The sequence below is a fragment of the Ostrea edulis genome, chromosome 4 (genome assembly GCF_947568905.1).
Source record: "Ostrea edulis chromosome 4, xbOstEdul1.1, whole genome shotgun sequence".
Classification (NCBI taxonomy): domain Eukaryota; kingdom Metazoa; phylum Mollusca; class Bivalvia; order Ostreida; family Ostreidae; genus Ostrea; species Ostrea edulis.
Window position 1 is genome coordinate 23,173,855 of NC_079167.1, and position 27,978 is coordinate 23,201,832.

Genomic DNA, 27,978 nt, shown 5'->3' on the forward strand with positions numbered 1-27,978 from the left:
AATACAGTGGAACCCCGTTATTACGTTCCCCCTTTAATACGTTAGTCCGCATATTACGTTGGAATTTCAAAGCACAAAACCATTTCTTAACAAACCTTTATAAAATAAACCTCGTTATTACTTTGTCCTAAGATGCCGGGACTCAGTATTACGTTGTAAAAATTCCGACGAAAACGTAATAAACCCCTAGTTATTCAATAGTGATTCTCAAAATAATAAGCCATTCATACCTTGACTGCCTGGGGCAGTCACCACGTAAATTTCCTGCTCTGTTTGGAGATTAGAGACGCTTGACTGATCACACTTCGATAGATCAAGCAACATCAATACAGGTGAATACCCCATATCGAAGCCAGTGATAAACAATTAAATAATGTTTATTTAGAAATTGTACTATATGAAATTTACTTCATTTTTCATATCTTGATAATCAAAGAAATAATTTCTCAACCACCTGCGTGTTCAGTATAGTGTGATTACCTTCGCTATTAAAACTCTATTTACGGACAGCTTTGGTACCAAACATGAAAGACAAGATTTGTCGTAGCAATGTTAAAATCGCTTGGGTAACTTCTTGGACATAGGTGAGTAAAGGTGTTCAATTAAAAAATTGTCCGTTGTTTGGACATGCAGCTTGGGTGTTCGTAAATCTCGTCCATACCAATCAAACTGTCCTGTGTTATCGGCTGATTCATGCACAGCATTTACCTCAGTGAATATTCTAAAAACCCCTTAATGTGCACGTGATTTTAGTGCCATCATTTAGTGTTGTAAATGAAATCTTCGTGCATCATTATATTTTTTATGTGGATTGCGCTTAAATTGTTCTCCGTGTTTATCGTTGGTGAGAAAAGTGCGCAAGTGTTGGGTATCGTGTGCGTTTTGTGTCTATAGTTTTGTTGTTTTTTTGGGTGGGATTTTTTTTTATTGTGTTGTGTATTGTGTAATTAGAGAACTTGATAAAAACAATGTTTTGTTATTTTTTTAATACGAATGTTGAATACGAACCGGAACGAGTTATTGAGAGAAATTTACATGAACGCATTGTTTTAAAGCTGAACAAAATGGCAGTCCAAACGAATGTAGAAAAAGCAACGTTTATCAAAACATCCTTATGTATCCTACACCGAAATAAAGAAAAGGAATAAGAACATGGAGAATTGCAGACATTAAAGATAAGATGTAAATAAAACAAAGTACCATAGTCTTTTAAACAAAGAAACAGTAAACATATATTCACACACCCCTTCACGGAGTACCAACGGACAATATACAATTTCCAAATGATATTTTTAATGGATTTAACTGGGAACGTTTATTACGTTGCCCCCGGTATTACGTTATTTTATCATGACAAAATGGAAAACGTAATAACGGGGTTCCACTGTATTTGCTTTTTTTAATTTTAATTTCCAATACATGTCAAGAATCATCTACAAACACAAATGTCTTTATCGTTGCATCAAAGAACTCTTCACTGTTCCATAGTGCACTACGCATCAATACTTTGTATCGGTATTATTATCACCCATTCCCAAGATCCATCATCGTCAGATACCCACGAGTGATCTTGTCTTTTACTCATCACTTGTGGGCAAACTCGCCGAAAAATCATCGTATGTAATATGTCTGGATCATTTGATTGGCTGCTGCACAGAGTCGCGATGGCAAATCAACGAATCAAATTTTATGTTACCATACATATGTATGTTCGGCAATGACAAAAACTTTTCCTCAGTTGACAGTAAGTTTATGATATGTTAAAAAAAACTATAGGGAATGAAAATCACTTCCCTGTAAGTAAGAATTCATTATAAGCAAGTTTGCCGTAACCATGTTTTACTATGAGAATTCATTACAAGCGAGTTTGCTGTAACTTTGTTTTACTCTAAGTGAGATTTCATCGCAAGCTAGATCTCTGTAACTGTTTTACTGTAAGTGAAATTTCATTACAAGCTAGTTCTCTGTAACCGTGTTCTACTGTAAGTGAGATTTCATTACAAGTTAGTTCACTATAACCGTGTTTTACTGTCAGAATTCATTATTGGCAAGTTCGCTGTAACCTTGTTTTGCTGTAAGCAAGATTTTATTACAACCGAATTCACTGCAACTGCATTTTACTGCAAGTGAGAATTCATTATAAACGAGTTTGCTATAACCGTGTTTTACTGTGAAAATTCATTACAAGCGAGTTTGCTGTAACTTTGTTTAACTGTAAGAGAGATTTTATTACAACCGAATTCACTGCAACTGCATTTTACTGTAAGTGAGAATTCATTATAAACGAGTTTGCTATAACCGTGTTTTACTGTAAAAATTCATTACAAGCGAGTTTGCTGTAACTTTGTTCTCCTGTAAGAGAGATTTTATTACAAGCGAGTTTTCTGTAACTGCATTTTACTGTAAGTGAGAATTCATTATAAACGAGTTTGCTATAACCGTGTTTTACTGTGAAAATTCATTACAAGTGAGTTTGCTGTAACTTTGTTTTACTGTAAGAGAGATTTTATTACAAGCGAGTTTTCTGTAACTGCATTTTACTGTAAGTGAGAATTCATTGTAAATGAGTTCACTGAAACTGTTTTTCGTTACCTGATCTTCCTCAGCCGACAATCCTGTAAATACGGTGGGGTGCCATAAGTCACCTCTGTGCGTCATCTGTAGAATATAAAGGATCAAAGCATAACCGAACAGATCATATCATAGCTTAACCAAACAGATCATATCATAGTTTATCCGAACAGATCATATCATAGCTTATCCGAACAGATAATATCATAGCTTATCCGAACAGATCATATCATAGCTTATCCAAACAGATCATATCATAGCTTATCCGAACAGATCATATCATAGCTTATCCGAACAGATCATATCATAGCTTATCTGTACAGATCACATCATAGCTTAACCAAACAGATCATATCATAGCTTAACCAAACAGATCATATCATAGCTTATCCAAACAAATCATATCATAGCTTAACCAAACAGATCATATCATAGCTTATCCAAACAAATCATATCATAGCTTATCCAAACAGATCATTTCATAGCTTAACCAAACAGATCATATAGCTTATCCAAACAGATCATATCATAGCTTATCCGAACAGATCATATCATAGCTTATCCAAACAGATCATATCATAGTTAACCAAACAGATCATATCATAGCTTATCCAAACAGATCATATCATAGCTTGAGAGAACAGATCATATCATAGCTTAACCAAACAGATCATATCATAGCTTATCCGAACAGATCATATCATAGCTTATCCGAACAGATCATATCATAGCTTGACAGAACAGATCATATCATAGCTTATCCGAACAGATCATATCATAGCTTAACCAAACAGATCATATCATAGCTTATCCAAACAGATCATATCATAGCTTGACAGAACAGATCATATCATAGCTTATCCAAACAGATATCATAGTTAACCAAACAGATCATATCATAGCTTATCCAAACAGATCATATCATAGCTTGACAGAACAGATCATATCATAGCTTAACCAAACAGATCATATCATAGCTTATTGTGGATTTACAGTAAGTGTGAACGAAACCTATTGGCAAGTATATGACATGCTCCAAATAGTTGCACCGTATGTAGTGTGAGATTCAATATCGGTTTTGATTTGACAACGGGGATTTAAGATTACATTAATAAAATGTCTTGTAAAGTTTATCATATACTACATGTATATAAGTAATTAGCTACAGAACTGTAGCTCTCTGAAAAAATATTGTGACGGAACAGTATTTTTTCAGAGCGCTACAGTTCTGCAGCTAATACACATACAAAATGTAAGTGATGGGATATCTTATAAAGAAAAAACTATAAGATATCTTATAAAGAAAAAACTATAAGATACCTTATAAAGAAATAAAGTGCACCGCCACGGCACATGATACGCCCGTCACATATTGTTAACATGAACATATCACCATGAAGAGATAGGTATGCATGGAACCAAATGTCAACCTTCCTTTAAGAATCTTACCCACTTTATGGCCTCATGTGACATTGCTTCAAATATTGATAATGTAAGCTTAATGATTTTTAAAAGGATATAAAAACATTTTCCCAAATGTTTTCAATGAAATGATTAAAGTGCAAGATAGCCCTTTATCCAAGCAAACAACTTACAATAAATGGGAGTACTCAAAAAGGTTGATTTATTCAACATATCAAAAAATACATATATCAGTATCTGCCTTTGTCAAATCTTCAAGTATAAAAGTAAAATATGCATGGTGATGTCAATATAAATAAATATAGATTAAAAACGGTTATTTCAAACACTGGTGCATTTCCTATGGTGTAGTTATTAATTAGAAAAAAATAATACATCATATATTTCTCAACTGGTTGTGTTAGACTTGAGAAATGCACATCTGCAGCTTTGCTCATTGTATTTTAAGGAATGAAGAACAATGCACAGCGTAATAAAACATCAAACATTAGTCATTATGTTTATTCTTAGACTGTAAAACTGTCATCTTAGTGAGACATGACAATCTGCACCTTGTTGTTGAGATATAAAATAAAAATATATTTTACAATATCATATTAATTCTTAAACTTTATACCAAATTAACTTTCAAAGTAATGGCTACCAATTAGAACTGTTCTAAAATTTGACAGATCAATTAGAAGGCCAGATTCCTCTGCCCAATTCCCGATTGCAAGAGATATAGATAGCACCTCCTTGATCAGATTGCTGTAACAGAAATCTTCTAAACTCATTAATTAATCTGTAATTTGACAGAATTCAATTTTTCTGTTAACAAAATGCCTCCTGAATTGCTTGATAATTACACCCATGGGACAAGGGAAATTTCTCTTGTTACTGACACAAAAGAAATAATTTGTTTGTTATATACTGCTGTATAGTACAGTGTATATAATGAAGAATGTGTAGTTTCTTGAATTAACATTTTTTAATATGGTTATTGCAATACTATTTCATCTGTTCAGATTTACACAAATGCCCAATCTGCAGCTTTGTTCATTGTATATCTTTTTTCTGAACAATGCCACAGCCATAACAAAACATCAAAATACTAATCATTAAAATAGGCCTTTATACATATTGCAATCATTTGTTGTCTTAGTGAGAAATGATACTCTGCATATAGGTTGCTGAGAAAAAAAATTAAAAATTATATAGTACAATGTCAAATTAATTTTGAAAATAAAGACTAACCACAACAAACAAATTCACTTTCACAAATAATTTCTGGTATATCTGCAATTAAGAGGCTAAGATCTCTCTGCCCAATTCCCTAGAGATAAAGATAACACCTGCTTGATCATGTTGATCAGAGATGCTCTACACAAAACTCATTAATTAGTCTTGTCAAAATGCCCTTTGCATGCTACTCCCATGGGACAAGTGGAATTTCTCATGTTATTGTTAGAAACAAAGGAAACATTACATAGGCTAAAAAAAGCTGTACAGTATATCATAAAAAAAAATGTGTTTTCTTGATGTAACATTTTTGAATGAGGTTTTCTACAAAACTCTTATATGAGTAGGGATTGTACCAATTATAACATACTTTTTTCAAAAAATCACTAACTAAATGTCACAGTGACCTTAAAGTACAGTGAGACACACCTTCTACCTAAGATGCATAAGTTGACCAAGTTTCATGATTCTAGATCAAATAGTTTTCAAGTTATGAGCCGGACAGGGTTTTACCATATTTGGCCATATCTTCTTAATTAAAAGTCACAGCGACCTGATTTAAATGTGCGACACACCTTCTACCCAAGATGTATCAACTGACAAAGTTTGATTATTCTAGGCCTTATAGTATTTAAGTTATGAGCCGGACACGAAAAAGCTAACAGACGGACGGACAGACGGACAGACAGACAGACAGACGGACGGACATGAAGGCCATAACATAATACGGCCCGTCTTAAGACGGGCATATAAAAACTATAAGATACCTTATAAAGAAAAAACTATAAGATATCTTATAAACGATACAAGATATCTCGTAAACTTTACAAGATATAACTTAAATGAGATACCTTATAAATTTGATCTTTTAAAGAGGAATACATGAAAAAACGGCGTGCCATACTTGTAATCCATCGCAGTATCAATAGGTATGGGAGGGGGCATGAAAATAATTTGAAATAAAAAGGTGGGATACAGGGTGAAAAAGGCGGGGCCCGATATGTATATAAAGAAAAGGCAGGATGGCAATATCCCAGAATTCAAATAGTGTTGAATATTGAAAAAAAAGAAGAAGACAGGATCGAAAACGCTGTGGGAAAAGGCAGGATCCACAGTTGCTTCTATATGCCAATAAAAATTCAAAGGTTACTCCCTTAAATTCCTGTAGATACTTGTCAGTTTTAAGTGATCAGAAATTTCAGTCCGTTTCTAAAGGCGATTTTGATCGTTTAAGAACAATGCTTTTGTTTTGTTGTCTCTTTCACATTCGCAGTTACCATATCTTTGTTTTTAAATAAATCTTTCAGAATATATTTTCGAAATCTCAACAAGCATTGGATAATGACAGTTAACTAAAGGCGAGATCAAAAGATCTATGTCGGATAAATTTTTTAATTCAAATAGTTACGGTAAAGAAGGGGTAAAAAAAGTTTGTCATCCGACATCGATTACATTTTAGTGGAAACAAGATGTGTTTGTGAAACACAAATGCACCCGATAATGGCCAATTCCAAAGATGGCCAAGGTCACAAGGACAAATATTTTGGTATCAGTAGAAAGATCTTGTCACAAGAAATGCTCATGTACAATATGAAAGCTCTAGTATTTACCATTTAGAAGTTATGACCAATGTAAAAAATAATTAAAGTAGGTCAAATGTCAAGGTCAAAAGGTTTAATACCAACGGAAAGCTCTTGTCACAAGGAATACTCATGTGAAATATCAAAGCTCTACCACTTACCATTCAAAAGTTATAAGCAAGGTTAAAATTTTCAAAAAGTAGATCAAACTCCCAAGGTTCAGGTCACTGGGTCAAAAATGTTGGTACCCATGGAAAGGTCATGTCATAAGGAATCCTCATGTGAAATATCAAACCTCCATCACTTACTGTTCAAAAGTTATTAGCAAGGTTAAAGTTTTCAAAAAGTAGGTCAAACTCCAAGGTCAAGGTCATAGGGTAAAAAATGTTGTTACCCATGGAAACGTATCGTGAAATATCAAAGCTCTATCACTTACTGTTCAAAAGTTATTGGCAAGGTTAAAGTTTTCAAAAAGTAGCTCAAACTCCAAGGTCACAGGGTCAAAAATGTTGGAACCCACGGAAAGGTCTTGTCACAAGGAATACTTGTGTGAAATATCAAAGCTCTATCACTTACTGTTCAAAATTTATTAGCAAGGTTAAAGTTTCAAACAGAATGACAGAATTACAGCATGACAGACAGGGCAAAAACAATATGCCCCCCGATCTTCGATCTCAGGGGCATAAAAAAAAGACAACTGACTGTTAAAAACCACATAATACAATTTAATAAACATTTAATAGTTTCAATGTACACTTTCATTTGTTTTACTTGTTAATCAATTAGTTTGGGGGGGGGGGGTCTTGGTGAGAACTATGCGAACTCAGTTTTGTCAGACATTGAACATTTGATCTCGCCCCTAAAATGATTTGTCAGATTAAGTAATAAGATCAATAGATATTCTACTTGGAGAAAACATTTATTTTCAACACATGGAAATTGGATGCTTTGATGTCTTTTACTGTTATATATATACCTACATTTTCGTAACAAATTCGGAAGTAACCATCGCTGGATGTTGTTAATTGAATAAACAACTGCAAGTTCTGTGAATTCTAGCAAAAACTAAATTCCCCAAACCAACCCTCTCCTGTACATGTAACGCATTATTAAAGAAATTCAGCATTTTGTTAGCATTGGACGAGCCTTCTATTGCTGGTCCACCCCTTACTGCATGCCCATGATTGTGATTCCCCGCTGTACGAACGACACTTGCTTCGTCAAAAAAAATGTAACTGACTCAGCCTATATTACAATAACAATAAAGTAGCAAAAAAGTTTTCAACACTTCGTTCATCCTTCTCTCGTTTTTTTTCTTCTTTTTTTCCAGTTTCTTGAAAGTCAGTCCCAAAAAAATTCCCCGCAGCTCCACAAATTAAAGACACCAATGGTATATTGTCTGGGGTACAAATATTTCTTCTTAATAAATTTTGTCTGATTTCTCTATAATATACACTTGGCTTCTTTTTAATTTCATACTCGATAAACAGAAGTACATCTGGTGTGAGCTTCGCTGGCGACATAGTCTTCCTTACTTTCAGTGCAACAGTTCCATTTACAGTAAACTGATTGACAATTTCATAACATGTGACCTTTGCGACGCCTAGTTTCTTACTGATTTTACCATAAGATAAACCCTCGGCATGTAATTTTTGAATCTACGTCATTGTTCTAGTTGGTATTGGTTTTCCCTTTTCGTAGAGTCTCTTCCATCGTGCTAAAAGATTATGTAATGACACGCTAGTGTAAAGACACGCATGCCCATCTAAACTTATTTTTATTCCCGCCCCTTTAAATATTGGTCCAATCGCAGTGATTGTTCTTTCCTTGATGCGTCATCATTGACAGATTTGTTTTGAAATCAACTATCCGGGACGGAGAACGAACTTGAGTTGTTCACACTTACTGTAAATTCACAGTAACAGAACAAATCATATCATAGCTTAACAGAACAGATCATATCATTGCTTAATGTTTACATTTCCAGGTCATTCAGGTAATCACCAAATGTGATCACCTGAATTTTCTTTGACTAAAATTGTTCTTTCAAATGCAATGTACATGTATATATGATCATAAAATTTGAAATGATGAAATATTTTAAGTACATAAGTAATATTAAATGCAATATTGTTTTATTACCACTTATGGAATAATTGAAAATATCTCCAAGCATTACTGTATGCTTAAAATTATTTATAGGTGTATCAAAACCATTTTGGAATTGATATTCAATGCAGATTTTGTATCACTTTTTGTCTGTTCGGATTTTTCACACAAAATCACGCTTTTTTACAGCCATTGTACAGATTTGTGGTTGAAATATTATCACATGTATGCAGACTTGAGAAACACTTCTCTTGACAGGATATATTGACAATATGTTGAGGCAGTCTAGGCCAAAAAAAAATATATGTGTGTTTCCTGTTTCATGCCTGAAAAAAATAGGGTAGGTAGGTAGGTTTTTTTTTTTTTTTTTTAGATTTTTTTTTTGGGGGGTTAAAGTATGAGTAGAAAAGAACGACCAATGTATGTTTGTATGTGTGCCTATGTTGTTAAAGTGAAATAAAGGCAAATTATGAATAGAACATCAAACAAATCTCAAATATCAGGGTACAAAGACTTAACCAACAAAACAGAGCACTGACTAGGTGCACCGGTAGGGTTTATGTCCTCTGCTTTTCTAGAATTGCAATATTAAATTGGTGCATGAAGACAGATCTATGCCAAGTGATGGCAAAAATACAATTTGCACTTCTGACAAGTTGTTGGGCAAATATAATTTCAAAACGCATTGTTCATAACTATCAACACCTTATTATTGAACAAATCAAACACATTCAAACAGACCAATTCAATTTAGTTTGCAAGATGTTAGCGCTTTTTACTGTTTCTTTGTTTAAAAGACTATGATACTTTGTTTTATTTACATCTTATCTTTAATGTCCGTAATTATTCATGTTCTCATCCCTTTTCTTTATTTCGGTGTAGGATACATAAGGATGTTTTGATAAATGTTGCTTTTTCTGCATTCGCTTGGACCGCCATTTTGTTCAACTTTAAAACAATGCGTTCATTTAAATTTCTATCAATAACTTGTTCCGGTTCGTATGCAACATTCGTATTAAAAAAATAACAAAATATCGTTTTATTAAGTTCTCTAATTACACAATACACAACACAATAAAAAAAAATCCCACCCAAAAACAACAAAACTATAGACACAAAACGCACACGATACCCAACACTTACACACTATTCTCACCAACGATAAACACGGAGAACAATTTAAGCGCAATCCACATAAAAAAAAAAATATAATGATGAACGAAGATTTCATTTATAACGCTAAATGATGGCACTAAAATCACGTGCGCATCAAGGGATTTTAGAATATTCACTGAGGTAAATGCTGTGCACGAATCGGCCGATAACACAGGACAGTTTGATTGGTGTATGTATGGACGAGATTTACGAACACCCAAGGTGCATGAATTTTTTAATTGAACACTTTTAGTCACCTATGTCCAAGCAGTTACCCAAGCGGTTTTAACATTGCTACGATAAATCTTATCTTTCATGTTTGGTACCAAAGCTGTCCGTAAATAGAGTTTTAATAGCGAAGGTAATCACACTATGCTGAACACTCAGGTGGTTGAGAAATTATTTCTTCGATTATCAAAATATGAAAAATGAAGTAAATTTCATAGAGTACAATGTCTAAATAAACATTATTTAATTGTTTATCACTGGCTTCGATATGGGGTATTCACCTGTATTGATGTCAATAGATCTATCGAAGCGTGATCAGTCAAGTGTCTCTAATCCCCAAACAGACCAGGAAATTTACATGGTGACTGCCTCAGGCAGTCAAGGTGTGAATGGCTTATTATTTTGAGAATCATTATTGAATAATTAGGGGTTTATTACGTTCTTGTCGGAATTTTTACAACGTAATACCGAGTCCCGGCATCTTAGGACAACGTAATAACGAGGTCTATTTTATATAGGGTTGTTAAGAAATGGTTTTGTGCTTTGAAATTCCAACGTAATATGCGGACTAACGTATTAAAGGGGGAACGTAATCACGGGGTTCCACTGTAACTTGAAGATTGGATGCAGATGCGGCAAGTAAGTGCGCCGCCATGTTTGGCGATATATTAAATGAAGAACGGTTTCCGGAATGAGATCCGAGTTTTTATTCCGGAATTTCCGATTTTTGCCGAAAAAAATGATAGGGTCGGCAAATCAGCTTTAAAAAAATAGGGTCGGTCGGGAAACCAGAAACACACATATTTTTTTTTTTGGCCCTACAACCATGTTGGTCAAGAAATTTCAAAAAATCATTCAAACAAATTATTGAAACATAGGATGGAGAAGTGCAATAAACTGGCAATAAAGCCTTCATCAGACCACTTTACCTTGCACCTCTTTAACTGACGTACAGCTTTATCCAAATTGTCCACCATCTTTCGCTTCCGGCTGGAATCTGAAACATCAAACAGGGGTCTTGAACTAGAATTTTTAAAACTGCTTGGACAAATCTCCCTGTATGGTACTTTCATGACACAAAATAGTCAACATTCCGTTTACTACATAGTACAAGGTACAGTGAAATATATGCACATATGCAATGTTAGTTATTTGCAGTTCAACACTGGACTTTAAAAAACATGTACCAAAGTTGTGTGAAAAATTAAGGACATAAAGCTGTTTCCTTAATTTTTGGTGCTATAAGACTTTGTAAATGCATGATCCAAAAAAAATTTGAAAAATCAATAGAGAGTATCTTTTAATTTAATGGAAAGCAGATTTAGGCTCTTAATTATTAATGAATTCTTGGTCTGAAAACACAATTAAACTTTCAAAAGTTACAACCAAGGTTTCAAACTCCAAAATGAAGGTAAACAAGAATATAGCCAATGGTACATAATACGCCCGTGAAAAGCTAATATAGGGTGTTTTTCTTATGCCATGATTTGTAGAACTTGGCTTAAGGTAGTATCAGCAATCAGCAGGGTGTGACATACTTTCTTTGCATCATTAAAAACAGATAAATCATATACTATTTTCACTTGGCAGAAGGTGTATGTGTACAAGTTTGATGGTCCTAGGCCCAATGGTTCTATCTGCATCCTGCTACTATGACCTTGACCATTGACCTTGACCATTGACCTTGACCATTGACCTTGAGAAACAATAGGCAACCGCCACTTGGCATAAGGTGTATGTGCACAAAGTTTGACAGTCCTACCCTATAGTACGGCCTATATCCTGCCTACAAGGTTTTCCTACCAAGTGATAATATGACCTTGACCTTTGACCTTGAAAAACAACAGACATCTTCCTCTCATTATATTGATGAAATGTACCAAGTTGTAATATCCTGGATCTTACAGTTCAATCTGTATCCTGCCCACAAGGTTTTCCTATTAAGTGATACTACGACCTTGACCTTGAAAAACAATAGGATTCCTCCACTTTGCATGAGGACTATAAGTACCGAGTTTGACAGTCCTAGCCCCCATAGTTTTGTCTGTATTCTGCCTACAAGGTTTTCCTACTGATACTATGACCTAGACCTTTGACCTCTGACTTTGAAAAACAATAGGCATCTATCTTCCTTTCACCACGATGATCAAATGTACCAAGTTGTAATATCGTGGATCTTACAGGTATGTGTGTATACTGCTTACAAGTTTTTCCTCATAAGTGATACTATGACCTCGACCTTTGACCTTGAAAAACAATAGGCATCTTCTTATCATAGAGATCAAATGTACAAAATTGTAAAATCCTGGAGCTTACAGTTCGGTCTGTATTCTGCCAACAAGGGTTAACTAACAAATGATACGACCTTGAGCTTTGACCTTGAAAAACAATTTGTCTTGACGGGTATATAAAAATGATGGTGCAAAAAAAAGGTCTTTTCATAGGGAATACACATGTGAAATATGAAAGCCCTATCTCAGAGTGGCGTATCAGGTGACTTTGGCATGACCTATTACCCAGAAAAATGACGACAAAAGTCAACACGGGAAAATTCAAACGAGTAAGAAACACCTTTTTCAATAACAAACTGTCATATAAATTATATCAACATTTGAAAAATTTTCTCAAGAACAAATCTATACTAAAATGGTAGTTCTACATGCAACAGAAGCAGAGAACATTGACACAGTTTTTGGTGGTCAGAGTGAAAACAAAACACTGTGTCTATGTTCTCTGCTTCTATGGCATATAGAATTACCATTTGGATTTTCCTTTGTGTTGACTTTCGTCGTCATTTTTCTAGGTCACATGATTCGCCACCATGATCTCTGTCCATTCAAAAGTTAAAAGTTTTTGCAGATAAACAGACTAACAAACAAACCAATTAGATGCCCATGGGCCACATCGCTCACCTGAGTCCAAATTTCAAGATTTTCCCTATATATTTACATGCAAAACTTTGATCCCTGTTGTAGCTCCAACCTATCCCCCAAGGGCCATGATTTTACAAACTTGAATCTGCACTATGTCAGGAAGCTTTCATGTAAATTTCAGCTCTTCTGGTCCAATGGTTCTTGAGAAGTGTTGTATTTTTGCAATTATCTCCCCTTTGAAAGAGGCATGGCCCTTCATTTGAACAAATTTGAAAGCCCTTCTTCACCCAAGGATGCTTTTTGCCAACTTTGGTTGAAATTAGCCCTGTGGCTCTAGAGAAGAAGATTTTTAAATGTCACCAATTAATTTATTTTCACTATTTTACTATAATGTCCCCTTGGAGAAGGGCACGACCCTTCATTTGAAGAAATTTGAATCCCCCTCACCCAAGGATGCTTTGTGCCAAAATTGGTTGAAATTGGCCCAGTGGTTCTGGAGAAGATTTTTAAAAGTTGTCAATGTATTTTCACTATTTCACTATTATCTCCCCTTGAAAATGGGCGTGGCCCTTCATTTGAACAAACTAGAATCCCTTTCACCCATAGATGCTTTGTGCCAAGTTTGGTTGAAATTGGAACAGTGGCTCTGGAGAAGAAGATGAAAATGTGAAAAGTTTACAACAACAATGACGACGGACAACAGACAAATTTTGATTAGAAAACCTCACTTGTGCCTTCAGCTAAGGTGAGCTAAAAAGTATATGGCATATGCCCCTGAATCTCCAATTATGGAGGCATGAAAATAAAGTCCTATTGAAAATTATCATCCTATTGAAACAAAAAGATTGTTAAATCACTGGACACTTTACAAGTTACACATTTAATCCCCCATTACTAAATATAACGTCCTTGTCATTAATGGGACAACAGTCTCGCCATCAGACTTTGACTTCTCGAGAAAAAAAAATTCCAACTCAAGTTTGAGTTTTCTTATAATTGAGCAGTAAATTTTGATTAAAATACTAGACATAAGGTAGTGATTGCATGGCATCACGTGGTTTATTCATGCATTATCTAAAAAGAGACTATTTTCGTTTCCGATTCAGGAATACGTCAAACGCTAAGCATCAGTAATAATACGTCAAACGCTAAGCATCAGTAATAATGACAGACAATGGAAACAAAGACTTGTCAGATATAACCAGACACAGGATAAAGTGAAAATATGTTTAGAAATATACAAGTAAAATAAAATACAAATGAAAAATCCCTTGTGTTTTAATTTTTTGATTAGGCCTATCTTTTAAATAATCCCCGGTTAATTTTCAGTCTTACAAAATGTAAATTAAATTCACAAACCACTAGGCCTATTAAAATTATGATATATAATGCTATAAATTTCATAACATGTATATGGTGTTTGTGCACATAAATCTAAAATGCTGGATGTAATATCCAAGGGAAACCGTTAAGCCAAGGAATCATGTACGGGTTATGTAAACACGTCATTTTGAGCAAAAAATATCAATAATTTTAATCATACCTTTCCTAAGTACACTATACATAGATTTAAAACACTTTATTTTGCTACAAATATTCCCATCCTCCACTTTGAGATCGTCAGCTAAGAGCCTCGGAGAATCGAGGGAATCTACTATGTAATGTGGATGTTAAAAAGAAATCAAAAAGTGTGAATTTGGAAAACAGCACTTGCTGTTAATATGTTTTTCTCAATTAGTTCAGTTATTTTTTATAATTTAAAAAACAATGAAAGTTTTGTTTTTGATAATCGCTTGGTTTAAAAAGAGAGAAAAAGAATAAAAAATGTCGCAGGTAACAATGCACAGCTTACATCGGGTGTGTTATATTTCCCGCGTTTTTAACATACACTTACAGAGCATGAATATACAAGTAATTTCAAACAGAAAGTAATAAAAACATCCCCAAAGCAACAGTACTTTCATTCTATGTGAATTAATTCAATAGTAAACATCAAAACATATTTAAAGTTTTAACACGAGTTAAAATAAACATATGTAAGATGCATATTTATTGTATTATCACCTACCGCATTTATGTATTAGGAGGGGGAGGGGGTAGCTATAGTGCTCATAGCGCCATAGTAAACTTGAAAACCAATATTGATACTTTCAGGAAAAATTTCTACTAACATATGTTAAAACATATGTAAAAATAAAAAGAATTCATTGGTCATTTATTTTTCAAGGGGTGAAAATATGTCTGTTTTGGTGAATAATTGCCTTCTAAAAATTGCATAATTGCTCATAAGGAGCCCTGCTACTACCTCATATGAAAATAAATGGATTTCTTAATACAAATTATATATTAATTAAGGCTTCAATTTGATATAAGATTTGTATCACTTACTCTTTTTGTATCAATTTTAAACACCATCTGAAACACCTGTACCATTTATTACAGAAAGTCGACAAGAGGGGTTACTATGACAACCATAGCATCACAATTTCCGTGAAAACCATATGTGATACTTTCATGATGAGTTACAGATACTGTCAACTACAAAATATGTAAAAATTAAAAGAATTCATAGATTCATTAATTTTCAATGACCCATGCACTCACTACCATAAGGCCGAGTTTCAACTTAAGTTTTTTATTTATTAGACATTCTGGCCTAGTTTTTCCAACAGGTATGGCACTGAATTATGTGTACCTGCATTGTGAAATACTGACCATTTAGAATAATCTGTGCTGGTTCCAATGCAGATGAAGGGGAGTCCGGTGTCTGACTGAAGTCAATCAAAACGAGAGGAGAAACAGCAACTGGTTTTGTGGACTTGTTCTGAACATTTTTCAGTGGTGTCCCCTGAGGAGTGCTATGGCTAGACCCCCAAGGTGTGTTGACATGGGACCCAGTCAGCGATTGAGAGCTGGGTGTGGACTGGCTGGAGCCAGATTGGCTGAACAGTATGTCTGCTGTGCTGTCGTTTATATCTACTGTACCGAGCTCACTGGAGCGCTTACTCGCTTCCAGTTTGACGAGATAATCTACAGGATCTGGTGGGGGGTCCTACGAAAATAAATCAAAGGTTGCTAACCCATGGACATTTGTACAGCCTACTCTCTCTCTCCGTATGTATGTGTGTGTGTGTATACACAGAGAGAGAGAGAGAGAGGTTTAGCAGACTCATTGTATTCAAAATTAAACATTAACAAATGTGACAAAATTATTACATTCAATTTAAATTGTGCACATACATGTATCATAGTCAACATGAAAGTCTATAATTTTACAGGAAAAACTGTCTGGTGAAAATATCAATTTTGCCAGACCAAACTTTTTTCCAATCAAATTAATTTAAAGGATAATTGTTTGTTATCAAGTTTTTTCCACAATAAATGACATAATAAATTGTATCTCGTGTTTTCATTCATTCTGACGTGCAAGATATTGTTTTATTTATCTCTAAAAAACATTGATATAAAATTCCTAGCACTGTCTTCATTCTGAAAATCTCAACAGAAATTGAAGTTATCTTTGAATGTGCGCACTCTCTCTCTCCAACTAACATTACTTTTTTTCTTTCTTGTCATTTGATTACGTATCTTTGAAGGAAGTTTTTCAATCTTTCCTTCTTTTTCACCTGGGACAGTCCCTTCTGTATAATTCCATTTGAAGTTCATATTTGATGCGTCATAACCCAAATGGTCACTTCTGCTTAGCTTTGTTTCAGAAGAATTATAATATTTGAATCAAATACAGAATACGATAGAAAAGGAAATCTTTTAGTAACCATTTACAAAATTTAAAAGTTTCTACAGTGGAGCCTCGGTAATCCGAACGCTTCACCTTCTGGACGATTTTTCTGGGGAACGAAATTTTTTACATCATTTTGCATCATTAATCCGGAAATTCGCTTTCCGGATTCAGACGGTCATTTTTTACTACAAAACGTTAAAATGCATTGAAAATTGTACCGTTAATCCAGACAGTAATTTTTATGAGGGAAGGTCTGTGTCGAACAATTTTAGCAAGGCATAAATTGTAAAGAAAACAAGCCAAACTGTCTAATTGAAGCGATAACCTGTACCCTGTCAACACCTCCCTTTGATTAGGTGGTGTGTGATGATACGTCAGTTAAATAGCACACGCCGATCGAGACATTGCAATGCCAATTTTTGCACATAAGATCTGTATTGCGTGTAATGTTGAATTTAGTAAATAAATCTGTAGCTTATACGATTGATTCTTGTTACAATGTTGTAAAGCTTTATTGCTTTCGAATTTCTAAACTTTCGGTAGAAGTGAGAAAACTACCATTTAAGGAAAATGACAATTAAATTTTGTATATACCCGTAATGTTGGTTTCACCCGTGTTTTGTTCTGTTATTATCGCATCATGAAAATAATATGTGCGCGTGGCTAGATCAAAGCAGTGGTAGGCCTTAATATAACGATTTTGTTCTCCCGATGTTGGCTTGGATAATTATAGAATAAGAAATATAAATTCTGGCAGATGGAATTTTTGTTAAAGAATGTTGTCAACTGACATGATAAACACAAAATTCTTAAATCAACTTTGGACGATGAAGATTGTTTTAACAGACCACCGAACCCGTGAATCGTGACAGATGGAAATGGCCTGCCTCTTTAAGAAGTAAAGTGTGATGAAATGTTTGAAGTGTAAATGATTATGTTAGTTACTAATGATTTATTTATCTATAGTTACATATAGTGCTTCATTATTTGTTTTAGTGCATGCGATACACAGTTTTGTATATTTATTTGTAGTGCTAATATACATGTACAATGTAAGCATAGGCAAATACACTGCACGTGTATATTTCAATTTTAGTGCTTTGAAATGCATGTAAATGTTAACATTATCATAATTTATTTACTAAGGGCTGTTCCATTAAAACATATGAGGTACCCGGGGAGGGCAATTAAAAAAAAATCTATGGGTGCTTGTCATTGGTAGAAAATTGCATATATGGTGGGTACCTACTGCCAGAAAACTGCATCTGTGGGTGGTTGTTTTGATAAAATCTTTATTTTTTACCGAAACTGAGAGGAATGCAACAAGAGAAGGGAAGGGTTGAAAGTAGAATGTGAAACAAACGCCGTTTTCTGTCTTCATTTTATCTCGGTCGATGAGGTTCCGCGATCCGGTTATCGTTTCCAGTTTGACTCTAAAATTATAGCGACCGGAAATTAGGATTATCTCCCTTGTCCAAAATGGAAAACGAAACGTGCTTGTGGTCCATTGAAACGGTTTTTGATTTTTTTTTCTAGCTGCAATAATGTAGCCCTATCCAATTTTTTTTATTCTGACGTTTTCGGGATGAGGCTACAATTCCATAGGATCTCCGTAATGGTGCAAAATAATTTTATGAATAACCGATAATAAACTGTGTCTTAGTTCCAAATGTTGTTTACACCAAAAGGAGTACCAACTTTGTGCTCGGGCATGTCTAATAAAGGTGTTTTTCATTAAATATATTGTACAGCATGCAAAATTCTTCGTCTGCTCCGCCATGCTTGTTATCGCGAAATCTCGTAGGTGGATCTAATGAAAAAGCTAATCATTGACAATCGGCGCGAAAGAAAGGAAAATCATATTGTTGCAGAAAGAATTTACACTCTGCTGTTCGGTTTTTAACTTGATATTAAATTCAAACCTTTTCAATACCGACGAAATAGCTTTCGCCTCCATACTTGTCCATTAATGTAAATACTACTTTATATGACATATGCAAATGACTTGACAATCGGAAGTTGAAACTTCAGTACATCAAACATGGCGCACAAATATGAATCGAGAAATTGGAATTTATCGAAATTGTTGAAAACGGTAGAATAGAGCCTCACAAATCTTAAGTTGCAGATTGTAAATTTATATATTGCTAAGAAACATAGAATATCATTTTATTTATGTAAAGAGACACATTTTCTTGTTTTTTAATACTCAAAATACTAGTCAATTTTAAAACTTTCAATAGTTGTTTTTGAACATTTACAATACTAGACTTTTTATGAACAAGTAGACTTATAAAATTAATTTAGTTCATCATGTTTAAGAAAGACAGTCTTGATAAAATAAATTGATGGTTCTATGATCAAGCTTCATTGATGGCCAGTTATTTGAATGGTGATGTAACACCCAAGATACTCTTCTCTTTACTATCATGCTTGGGAACATCTGAAAATAGACCTCTATTCAGGGGTTATAAATAGTCATTCATACATATTGAATTTAAAGAAAAAGTGCATTTCAAATTTATTTCACTTCTATGGGTGGTGCCGCACTATCTAAAATTGCTTCTGTGAGTGGTCCCTCATTACATTTTTATGCTTCTATGGGTGGTTACCCAAATTTTAAAGTGCCTTCCCCGGGTACCTCATATGTTTTAATGGAACAGCCCTAATACAAATGGTTAAATCCAATGAAAGAATGTGCTTAATTCACTACGCATCAATAAAGTAAGCATATTGGTTACTTATGTAAAGATAGAAAATATGCGATTCATTTATCCGGATGCTTCATTTATCCGGACGATTTTGCTAAGAACCAAAGTGTCTGGATTAACGAGGCTCCACTGTATATCAAAATTTTATTACTGAAAGCAGTGAGAAGCAAAAATGTGGCCACTGGTGCTTGTTTTCCTCATCAGACACTCAGTCCTGTATCAGAATTTTTTCTACCCCACCCAACTCGAATTCTAACAAAAAACACTTTTGTCAATGGTCCAGTGACTCTCATAAAGAATGATATCATATACTGCCATCATAAACAGCATGCACTTTCATATCTTCTGTAGAAAGTAACAGGGGAAGATTGATAACCCCGGAAAGATTGGTACTCGCAATCTACAGGTAAAAACCACATGTTAATCTACTGAGTACTGAGTTCACAGGATAGATGATTAAGTTTAAAAGGACAGATAATATATCACTAATGTTCATTTTTCCATTTTTGGTTTCAAAGTAAGAGAGTATGAAGAGGTGTTATTCATCGTTTATAATTTTAATCATTGTTAACAAATGTATCCCGAATCATTTTTGTTGTACCTGTAATATGTAGTCACCAATAAACTCGGGCCGCAGACACATTATTCCGTATTCGATCAAATGAAGTACATCTGGGATATTGCGTTCTCCGACAAAAACATAGGTCAAAAGGTCAGCTACACGGCTCCTGTTCCCTACCGGCAGACTCAGCTTGTATATCTCAGCACCTCCACACGAGAGCAACCTAGTGGTGAGGTAACACATAGGTCAGTTCTCAGAAATTGGTTTGATCACGAAGTAAATGTCAAGGCTGTTTGCATAAGTAATGACTGGTCGCCGTAACTCAGAGGTAGAGCGTCCGATTAATGGGGGTCGTGAGTTCAAGCCTCATTCCTGCCATGGTCATATAAAACCTAAGATGGTAACATAGGTAGTGAAACTCCTTTGGCAAACGCTTGGCATTTAGAAGTGAGAATCACAGGTCTTTCAGATATGGCCTTAAAAACAGGTCCCTTTCGTGGCAAGTGTTGGCATGCTAAAGAACCCTTGACTGCTATAGCTCTGGGCGCCAAGCATTGGTCTAAATTTGTGGTACTTCACCCACACCTGGTGTTGTGTAAATATGATTGAAAAATTCTCTACGAGATATAAAAACAAACAATCGATCATAACTAAAGAAAGCGTGAGGTAAATCAGACAATCAACAAAAGTTGATCGCCCAGAAATTACTTCCTTTCTATTCAAACAATACAAACAGCCCTAACATTCTGCATTGTGACACAATCGCGATGTTTTTCTTAGAATTTTACTGTTCTGTATTAGCAACACAATACTGGCCTACTGTGGGCAGAGCTATCTATTGTGCTGTATTGACCAAATATGCCGTGCTTAAAGGACATATCTCATGTTTTCAAAGTATACAATATTACATGCATTTTGTCTTCTTTATGCTTATAGTAATTAATTCTAATAGTTCGTTCGCCGAAATTTTGCGATAATTAACCACAATACAGATTTAAATCTAAGCCCCGATTTCAAAAAGTCAAGTTAATTAGGTAGGTAGTCACGTGGTACAGTGACGTCACATGCGTCCTTCGGATTGTGAAAGTACTGCGAGATGTTATTAAAAACTCAACTTTTAGGGTCCTAATTAATTTACCATGGGCAACATTTAAATCGATGTTGATAAATTGTCCGAGTTTTATATGTGTTCGCCACCAGTGCACACATATAACGATGTAAATACCCAAATATAGCGAGTAAAGCGTGTATGAAATCGGCAAAATTGTGAGTAAATAATGTTTATATGGGTCGCTGTCTACAAACTGTTTGGGGATGTTATTCCTTTATACATCTGTAATTGGCGCTGTTTTTCTAAAATAAACAGTGCAATCATTATTTATTTTTGGATTAGACAAATTATGATACGTTAAATTGTTGACAACTAGGCCCTATGCCAAGCTATTGTCACGCGTGCATTTCGGAAAGAAAGAAAAAGACAACACACACACAAATCAATAAAAATATTCAAATTTAAAGTGGTAATCACATTATTTTATTTTGATAAAGCAATCTTATTACTATTTTTGAATTGTGATCTGCACGTCTTTAGGAAGTACGAAGTGGGAGCACGGCGTTATAGCCTACTGACGCACTCAAAGATGCTACGAGTTCAATAAAGAAATAATTTTATAATTCAATTTAAAGTTAGGAAATACAATATTTTATCATTTGTATAATTAAAAGTTCAATTATTCTGTATCTTTATTTTGTTGTTGTTGTAAATCTACCAGTTGGTAGAAGTTACATTGTATCGTCGATATATGTTGTTACAAGGTGAATGTCAGTTGATCCGAGTGTGTATTGAATTTGAAGAGCAAAACAGAATGTATGCTATTGGCCTACCAGTGCTTATAGCTTCGATATATCCATTGTCTCGCAGTTTATCAGGGTCTCTGTCCAAGCGATGTTTGAAAAGGTGACTGGGTGTGTTTTTTAAGGTAAAGTTCTTGCTCCAACAAAAAAATTATCCACGTCTATTTTCTCGTACCTTCCTTCGAAAAATTGAAAAATAGTCTAAATCCTTTCTACCGACAACTAGTACACCCGAGCACGGCACAAAACATCTTAATGCATTATTATTTACAAGCCGTTAACGTGACAATTGGTTTTTTGTCGATTAAATCTAATCTGTTTATGAAATGGCTAATAGATGTTTTCAAACCCGAGGGCGCATATGACGTCACACAAAATGGCGCGTAAACTAGCGAAAGAAAATATGCATATCGCAAGATTTGAATTTCATCGCTTTCAAACTCGAAAACTACGCAAAATATTTCATTTAAAACACATTTAAAGTAGTTTTAGACATAAAAAGAGTTAATTTTGTTGAAAAAATGAAAAAGTTTAGAAACATGCGTTGTGTCCTTTAATTAGCCAACAATGTAAAGAATACTGTAGATCCATATGTGAGGAGTTCATTATTCCGTAATTTCGTGAGAGGCGACTCTCAAAAAATAAAATTACTCGCTTTTACTTTTATGAAGCTAAAATACATGGAAGATCTCTTGAATAACGGACGACACGAATTCATGTTCACGTGATTTAATGTATCTGAGTCATTTTGCCATATTAAGTACAGGTAACTCTCGAATTATCGCCACTCAATTCATCGCCATTTTCGTTATAACGCCGCATTTTTCTAGGAACATTTTTCCTGTTACTTAAAACTCTCGTTAAAACGCCAAATTCGCTATCGCCATTTGCCACAGTGTTTTCATTACAAAAGTTTATTTCACTGTGTTAATTATCTCGATAAACCGCCATAGGTGCACGTGGTCAGTGAAGCAGTAAATTGGTCATTATCGATCTCCGGCGTACACCTGGACAGAAGGATCCCAGTAATTGCTGTATTGAATAAACAAGAAAATTACTGGAGATGAACTGTAGTCAAGTTGTTTATACATCATAGAAACACATTTCAATTTAGCTATGATTTCGCCACGAAAGAGGGTCCTGTTAAAATTCCGATGAAAAAAAGCAAATCATTACGTACCAAGAACATCATCCAAAATGTACCCATCAGGATATTGCAAATCATTGTTTATGTGGTTTATGCAAGTAAGGACAAAAGATAACTCTTACATATAAAAGAACGGTAACTCTATTTCTTCAAGATGGCGGTAATTCAATTCATCGCCAAATTCGTTATAATGCCATAATTTCATAAGAACAAAAGGTGGCGGTTTATCGAGAGTTGACTGTACTCAAGTAAATCTACATTAAGTCAAAACTAAAATCAATACAAAATATCTAATTAATTTCTTTAATTTTACTTGCATGATTTCAACAAATCTGCAAATAATATTCAAAACTACTCATTCGAATGCATGTAGTTTGATTGGAAAACAAGAGGCCCATGGGCCACATCGCTCACCTTGGCCCATATTTAAAGATTTTCCTTATATATTTGCATGCAAAACTTTTGATTTCTATTGTGGCCCTACCCTACCCCTACGGCCATGATTTTAACAAACTTGAACCTACACTATGTCAGAAAGCTTTCATGTAAATGTTAACTTTTCTGGCCCAGTGGTTCTTGAGAAGAAGATTTTAAAAGATTTTTCCTATATATTTGTATAAAGTTTGATCCCCTACTGTGGCCCCATCCAAACCCGGGGACCATCATTTAGACAAACTTGAATCTGCACTGTGTCAGAAAACTGTCATGAGAATTTGTACTTTCCTGGCCCAGTGGTTCTTGAGAATAAGATTTTTAATGATTGATTGTATCTTGTTTAACGTCTCTCTTGAGAATTTTTCACTCATATGGAGACGTCACCAACACCGGTAAAGGGCTTCAAATTTAGGCTTTTGCTTGGCGCTTACAGCCATTGAGCAGTGAGGATTCTTTAGCTTGCCACACCTACTGTGACACGGAACATCCGTTTTTAAGGTCATCTCTGAGGACCCGTGACATTAACACCTGATGCTGAGCGTTTGGCAATGGAACTGTCACTACCTAATTTAATGACAGGTCTGTCGCGGCCGGGATTCAAACCCCGGCCTTCCGGATGCGGGGAGAATGCTCTAACCTCTAGACCACCATGGCAGTCCCATGATTTTCCCTATACAGTGTATATTTGTATGTAAAAGTTTGATCCCCTATCGTGGCCCATCCTACCCCTGGGGACCATTATTTTAACAAACTTGAATCTGCACCATGTCAGAAAGATTTTTGTGATTATCTCCCTTTTGAAGGGGACATGGCCCTTCATTTTAACAAACTTAAAAGCCCTTCACCCACGGATGCTTTTTACCAAGTTTGGTTGAAATTGGTCCAGTGGTTCTAGAGAGGAAGTCGAAAATGTGAAAAGTTTATAGACATACGGTCGGACAGACGACACAACAGGTTATCAGTTTAAAAAAGGAATACCACAAATATATTCATTGTTTGTTAGCTTTAAGTCTCATCGAGAATTTATCACTCAATTTATCACTCATATCGAGACATCACCAGCTGAAGTACCACAAAATGAGATCTATGCTTAGAACTTACGGCCATAGCTGTTATTCTTTATCATGTCAATGCCTGCCGTGACACAGGACCTCCGGTTTCCGAAAGACCCGTAATTCTCACTCTAAATGCCGAGCGTTTGGCGAAGAAGCAGTCATTATCCATATCTATGTCTGAAGTTTGATGTAGCCATAGCAACTCACTACCTCCCAGTTACAAAACTAACAAGTTTGCAAACAGTCAATATGTTTAAATGCATGCATCCTGGTTTATTGGAATGGCAAGAAATTTTTGAGTGAAATTAGAAAATTCAGAGTCCAACTATACTTTAAAAATGTTGACCCCCTCAAACACATGGCCAAATTTGAAAAGTGACATGAAATACAATTACATAAACCTGGTTTTTTCAACACACACAATTTTAATAGTTTACTGTTTTTTATTGGTTGATATTCTCACCTGGAGTAAATAGAGCTCTTCCTAGAGCCACGTACAACCACTGCTACTCTCCAACCAGAGAACGGCAAAGACTTGAAGGCCTCCACATTGAATCTACATCTCCGACCTGCATTCATGAATTCCGACAGGCCATCTCGAGGGTAATTGACCCACTCGTACTCCTCTTCCTGAAGCCACTCCCCTCTCTCTGCAGAGTCTCTGACATATTTAGGATGAAGGATCCACCTTCCCATGGCACAGGCACAGAGAAACTTTTCGCTCCGGGAAAGTCGCCCACATACCAAATGCGTACATGCTGGCTTAAAAGTCTACAAGTTTTACATTTACTTTAAAAGGATTCCATAGTTATGTAAACAGATATGCTACTTTCCTAAAACAAGAGGCCCATGGGCCACATCACTCACCTGTGCAACAGTTCCAAGCAATAAACAAGCTTAAGCAAAACCTAAGGATGCTTTGTGCCAAGTCTGGTTCCCTATACATTTGCATGTAAAACTTTGATCCCCTATTGAGGTCCCTTCCTAACCCCAGGGGTCATGATTTTAACAAACTTAAACCTGCACTCTGTCAGGAATCTTTCACGTAAATTTCAGCTTTTCTGGCCCAGTGGTTCTTGAAAAGATTTTTAAATGACTCCACCCTATTTTTGCATTTTTGTGATTATTTCCCATTTGAAGGGGCATGGCCCTTCATTTGAAGAAACTTGAGTCCCCTTCACCCAAGGATGATTTGTGCTAAGTTTGGTTGAAATTGGCCTACTGGTTCTGAAGAAGATGAAAATGTGAAAAGTTTACGATGACAACACCAACAACAATAGACAATGAAAAGTTTTGATCAGATAAGTCCACTTAAACTTCAGCTCAGGTGAGCTAAAAAAAAAACAAAAACATGGCATATCATGCCATATAAGTCAGGATCATTTCTGTGATTATTTCATGATATTCTTCTCTACTTGTGAATCAGCAGTGAAAATGTTTTATGCAATCTGATTAAAATCTATATTTGATCTGCTCCTATTTGTTGCTACACAAGGCAGATCAAAGACCTAATTTTAATCAGATTTTTTAAGTGCAACATCTACAAGTAATGGTTTAAAGAATATTCACTATTCAGCTTGGAGGATAAACCTACTCACAAGACACATATAACAGAGATTATTAGAGTATATGCATAAATCCAGACATTTTTCTGGAGAGGGGGGTTCCAATGTGTACAATTTCCTCAAAGTACTATTCACACCTTACATTAAACTAAAATGCTTAAAAACAAGTACTTTTCTATAGAATAAACAAGTAAAGCGTGTTAATTGACAGAAAAAATCCCATTATAATAGCTACGGTTTCATAAGGAGAGTAGTGATCATGGTTGAGTTTGAGTACGAGTTTGGTAAAAGTTTTATAACCTCCAAGCCAGAAACATTGCGAGGAGTGGCAACAATCAAACAAACACTTTGTTGTATGGAATAGAAATGACTTCATACTACACGAACCTCTGACATCAGGTTCAATCCACCAAGTCCAGCAATCTTTTCAGCCAGCTCTTTCTTCTCCCGATCCTCGAATCCAGATAAAAGGAAGTGCCGACTACTAACCAAACGTTTCTGTAACCGAGTCTGCGGACTTCTTGTAGACATATCGTCTGGATCCGTTTATCCAATTTTCTTTCCTATTGATACCTGTAGTAAATCATTACATCTTTCACTGGCAAACAAAGACAAGAGACCCATGGGTCACATCACTCACCCGAGTCACCTTGGCCCATATTTAATGATTTTCCCTATATATTCCCAGGTAAAACTTTGATCCCAACTGTGGCCCCAACATAACCCAGGGATCTGTGATTTTTAAAAACTTGAATCTGCACTATGTCAGAAAGCTGTCATGTAAATGTAAAATTTTCTGGCCCAGTGGTTCTTGAGAAGATTTTTAAAAAATTTCTCGATATATTTATATGTAAAACTTTGATCCCCTATTATGGGCCCCATCCTACCCCCAGGGGTCATGATTTTAACAAACTTGAATCTGCACTATGTCAGGAAGCTATCATGTAAATGTAAACTTTTCAGGCCTACTAGTTCTTTAGAAATCTTTTAAAGAGTTTCTGTATATTAGTATGTAAAACTGAGATCCCTTATTGCAACCCCATCCTACCCCAGGGGGTCATGATTTAAACAAATTTGAATCTGCACTATGTCAGGAAGCTTTCATGTAAATTTGTACTTTCCTAGCCCAGTGGTTCTTAGAAGAGTTTCAAAGATTTTCCCCATTATATTTGTATGTAAATCCTTGATCCCCGAAAGTGGCCCCATCCTACCCCCAGGGGTCATGACTTTAACAAATATGAATCTGCACTATGTCAAGAAGCTTTCATATAAATTTCAGCTCTTCTGGCTCAGTGGTTCTTCAGAAATTTTTTAATGACCCCACCCTATTTTTGCATTTTTGTGATTATCTCCCCTTTGAAGGGGGCATGGCCCTTCATTCAAACAAACTTGAAAGCCCTTCATCCAAGGATGCTTTTGACCAAATTTGGTTTGAATTGGTCCAGTGTTTCTGGAGGAGAAGTCGAAAAATGTGAAAAGTTTACAGACGGACAGACAACAGGCGATCAGAAAAGCTCATTTGAGCTTTCAGCTCAGGTGAGCTAAAAAAGTAATTATTCATTGATGTTTTTAACATCTATTGTGCATACTTTGAGTGCAATTATTTAAGACAGTTCAGATTTTATATTGAATTTTTATGACCACACCGGTTGCCAGCTGATTAGCTATGATTTACACAAAGATGCACTTCGAAGAGTCAGTCGCTGGTTGCAGAGAATGTGATATAATCTCGTCCCCCGTCCACTGCAGAC

At 35.2% G+C, this 27,978-nt stretch overlaps 1 protein-coding gene across 6 annotated transcripts in view; it reads right to left on the bottom strand.

Moving 5' to 3' along the window:
• The window catches only part of LOC125668273 (SMC5-SMC6 complex localization factor protein 1-like), a 54,415-nt gene that overhangs the window by 20,405 nt on the left and 6,032 nt on the right, over window positions 1-27,978 (bottom strand). For 2 of the 6 annotated variants that reach the window (XM_056162276.1, XM_056162275.1), the window contains exons 1-7: window positions 27,869-27,945; window positions 26,615-26,800; window positions 25,126-25,433; window positions 20,211-20,394; window positions 15,872-16,208; window positions 11,213-11,280; window positions 2,593-2,658 (exon numbers count right to left, since the gene is read on the bottom strand). In XM_056162276.1, coding sequence (XP_056018251.1) covers window positions 2,593-2,658; window positions 11,213-11,280; window positions 15,872-16,208; window positions 20,211-20,394; window positions 25,126-25,433; window positions 26,615-26,758 — 1,107 coding nt within the window. In that variant the 5' untranslated portion in view covers window positions 26,759-26,800; window positions 27,869-27,945. Of the gene's footprint in view, window positions 1-2,592; window positions 2,659-11,212; window positions 11,281-15,871; window positions 16,209-20,210; window positions 20,395-25,125; window positions 25,434-26,614; window positions 26,801-27,868; window positions 27,946-27,978 lie in introns of those variants that run through there. The other 4 variants (XM_056162273.1, XM_048902178.2, XM_056162274.1 and 1 more) reach the window with 3 other exon arrangements.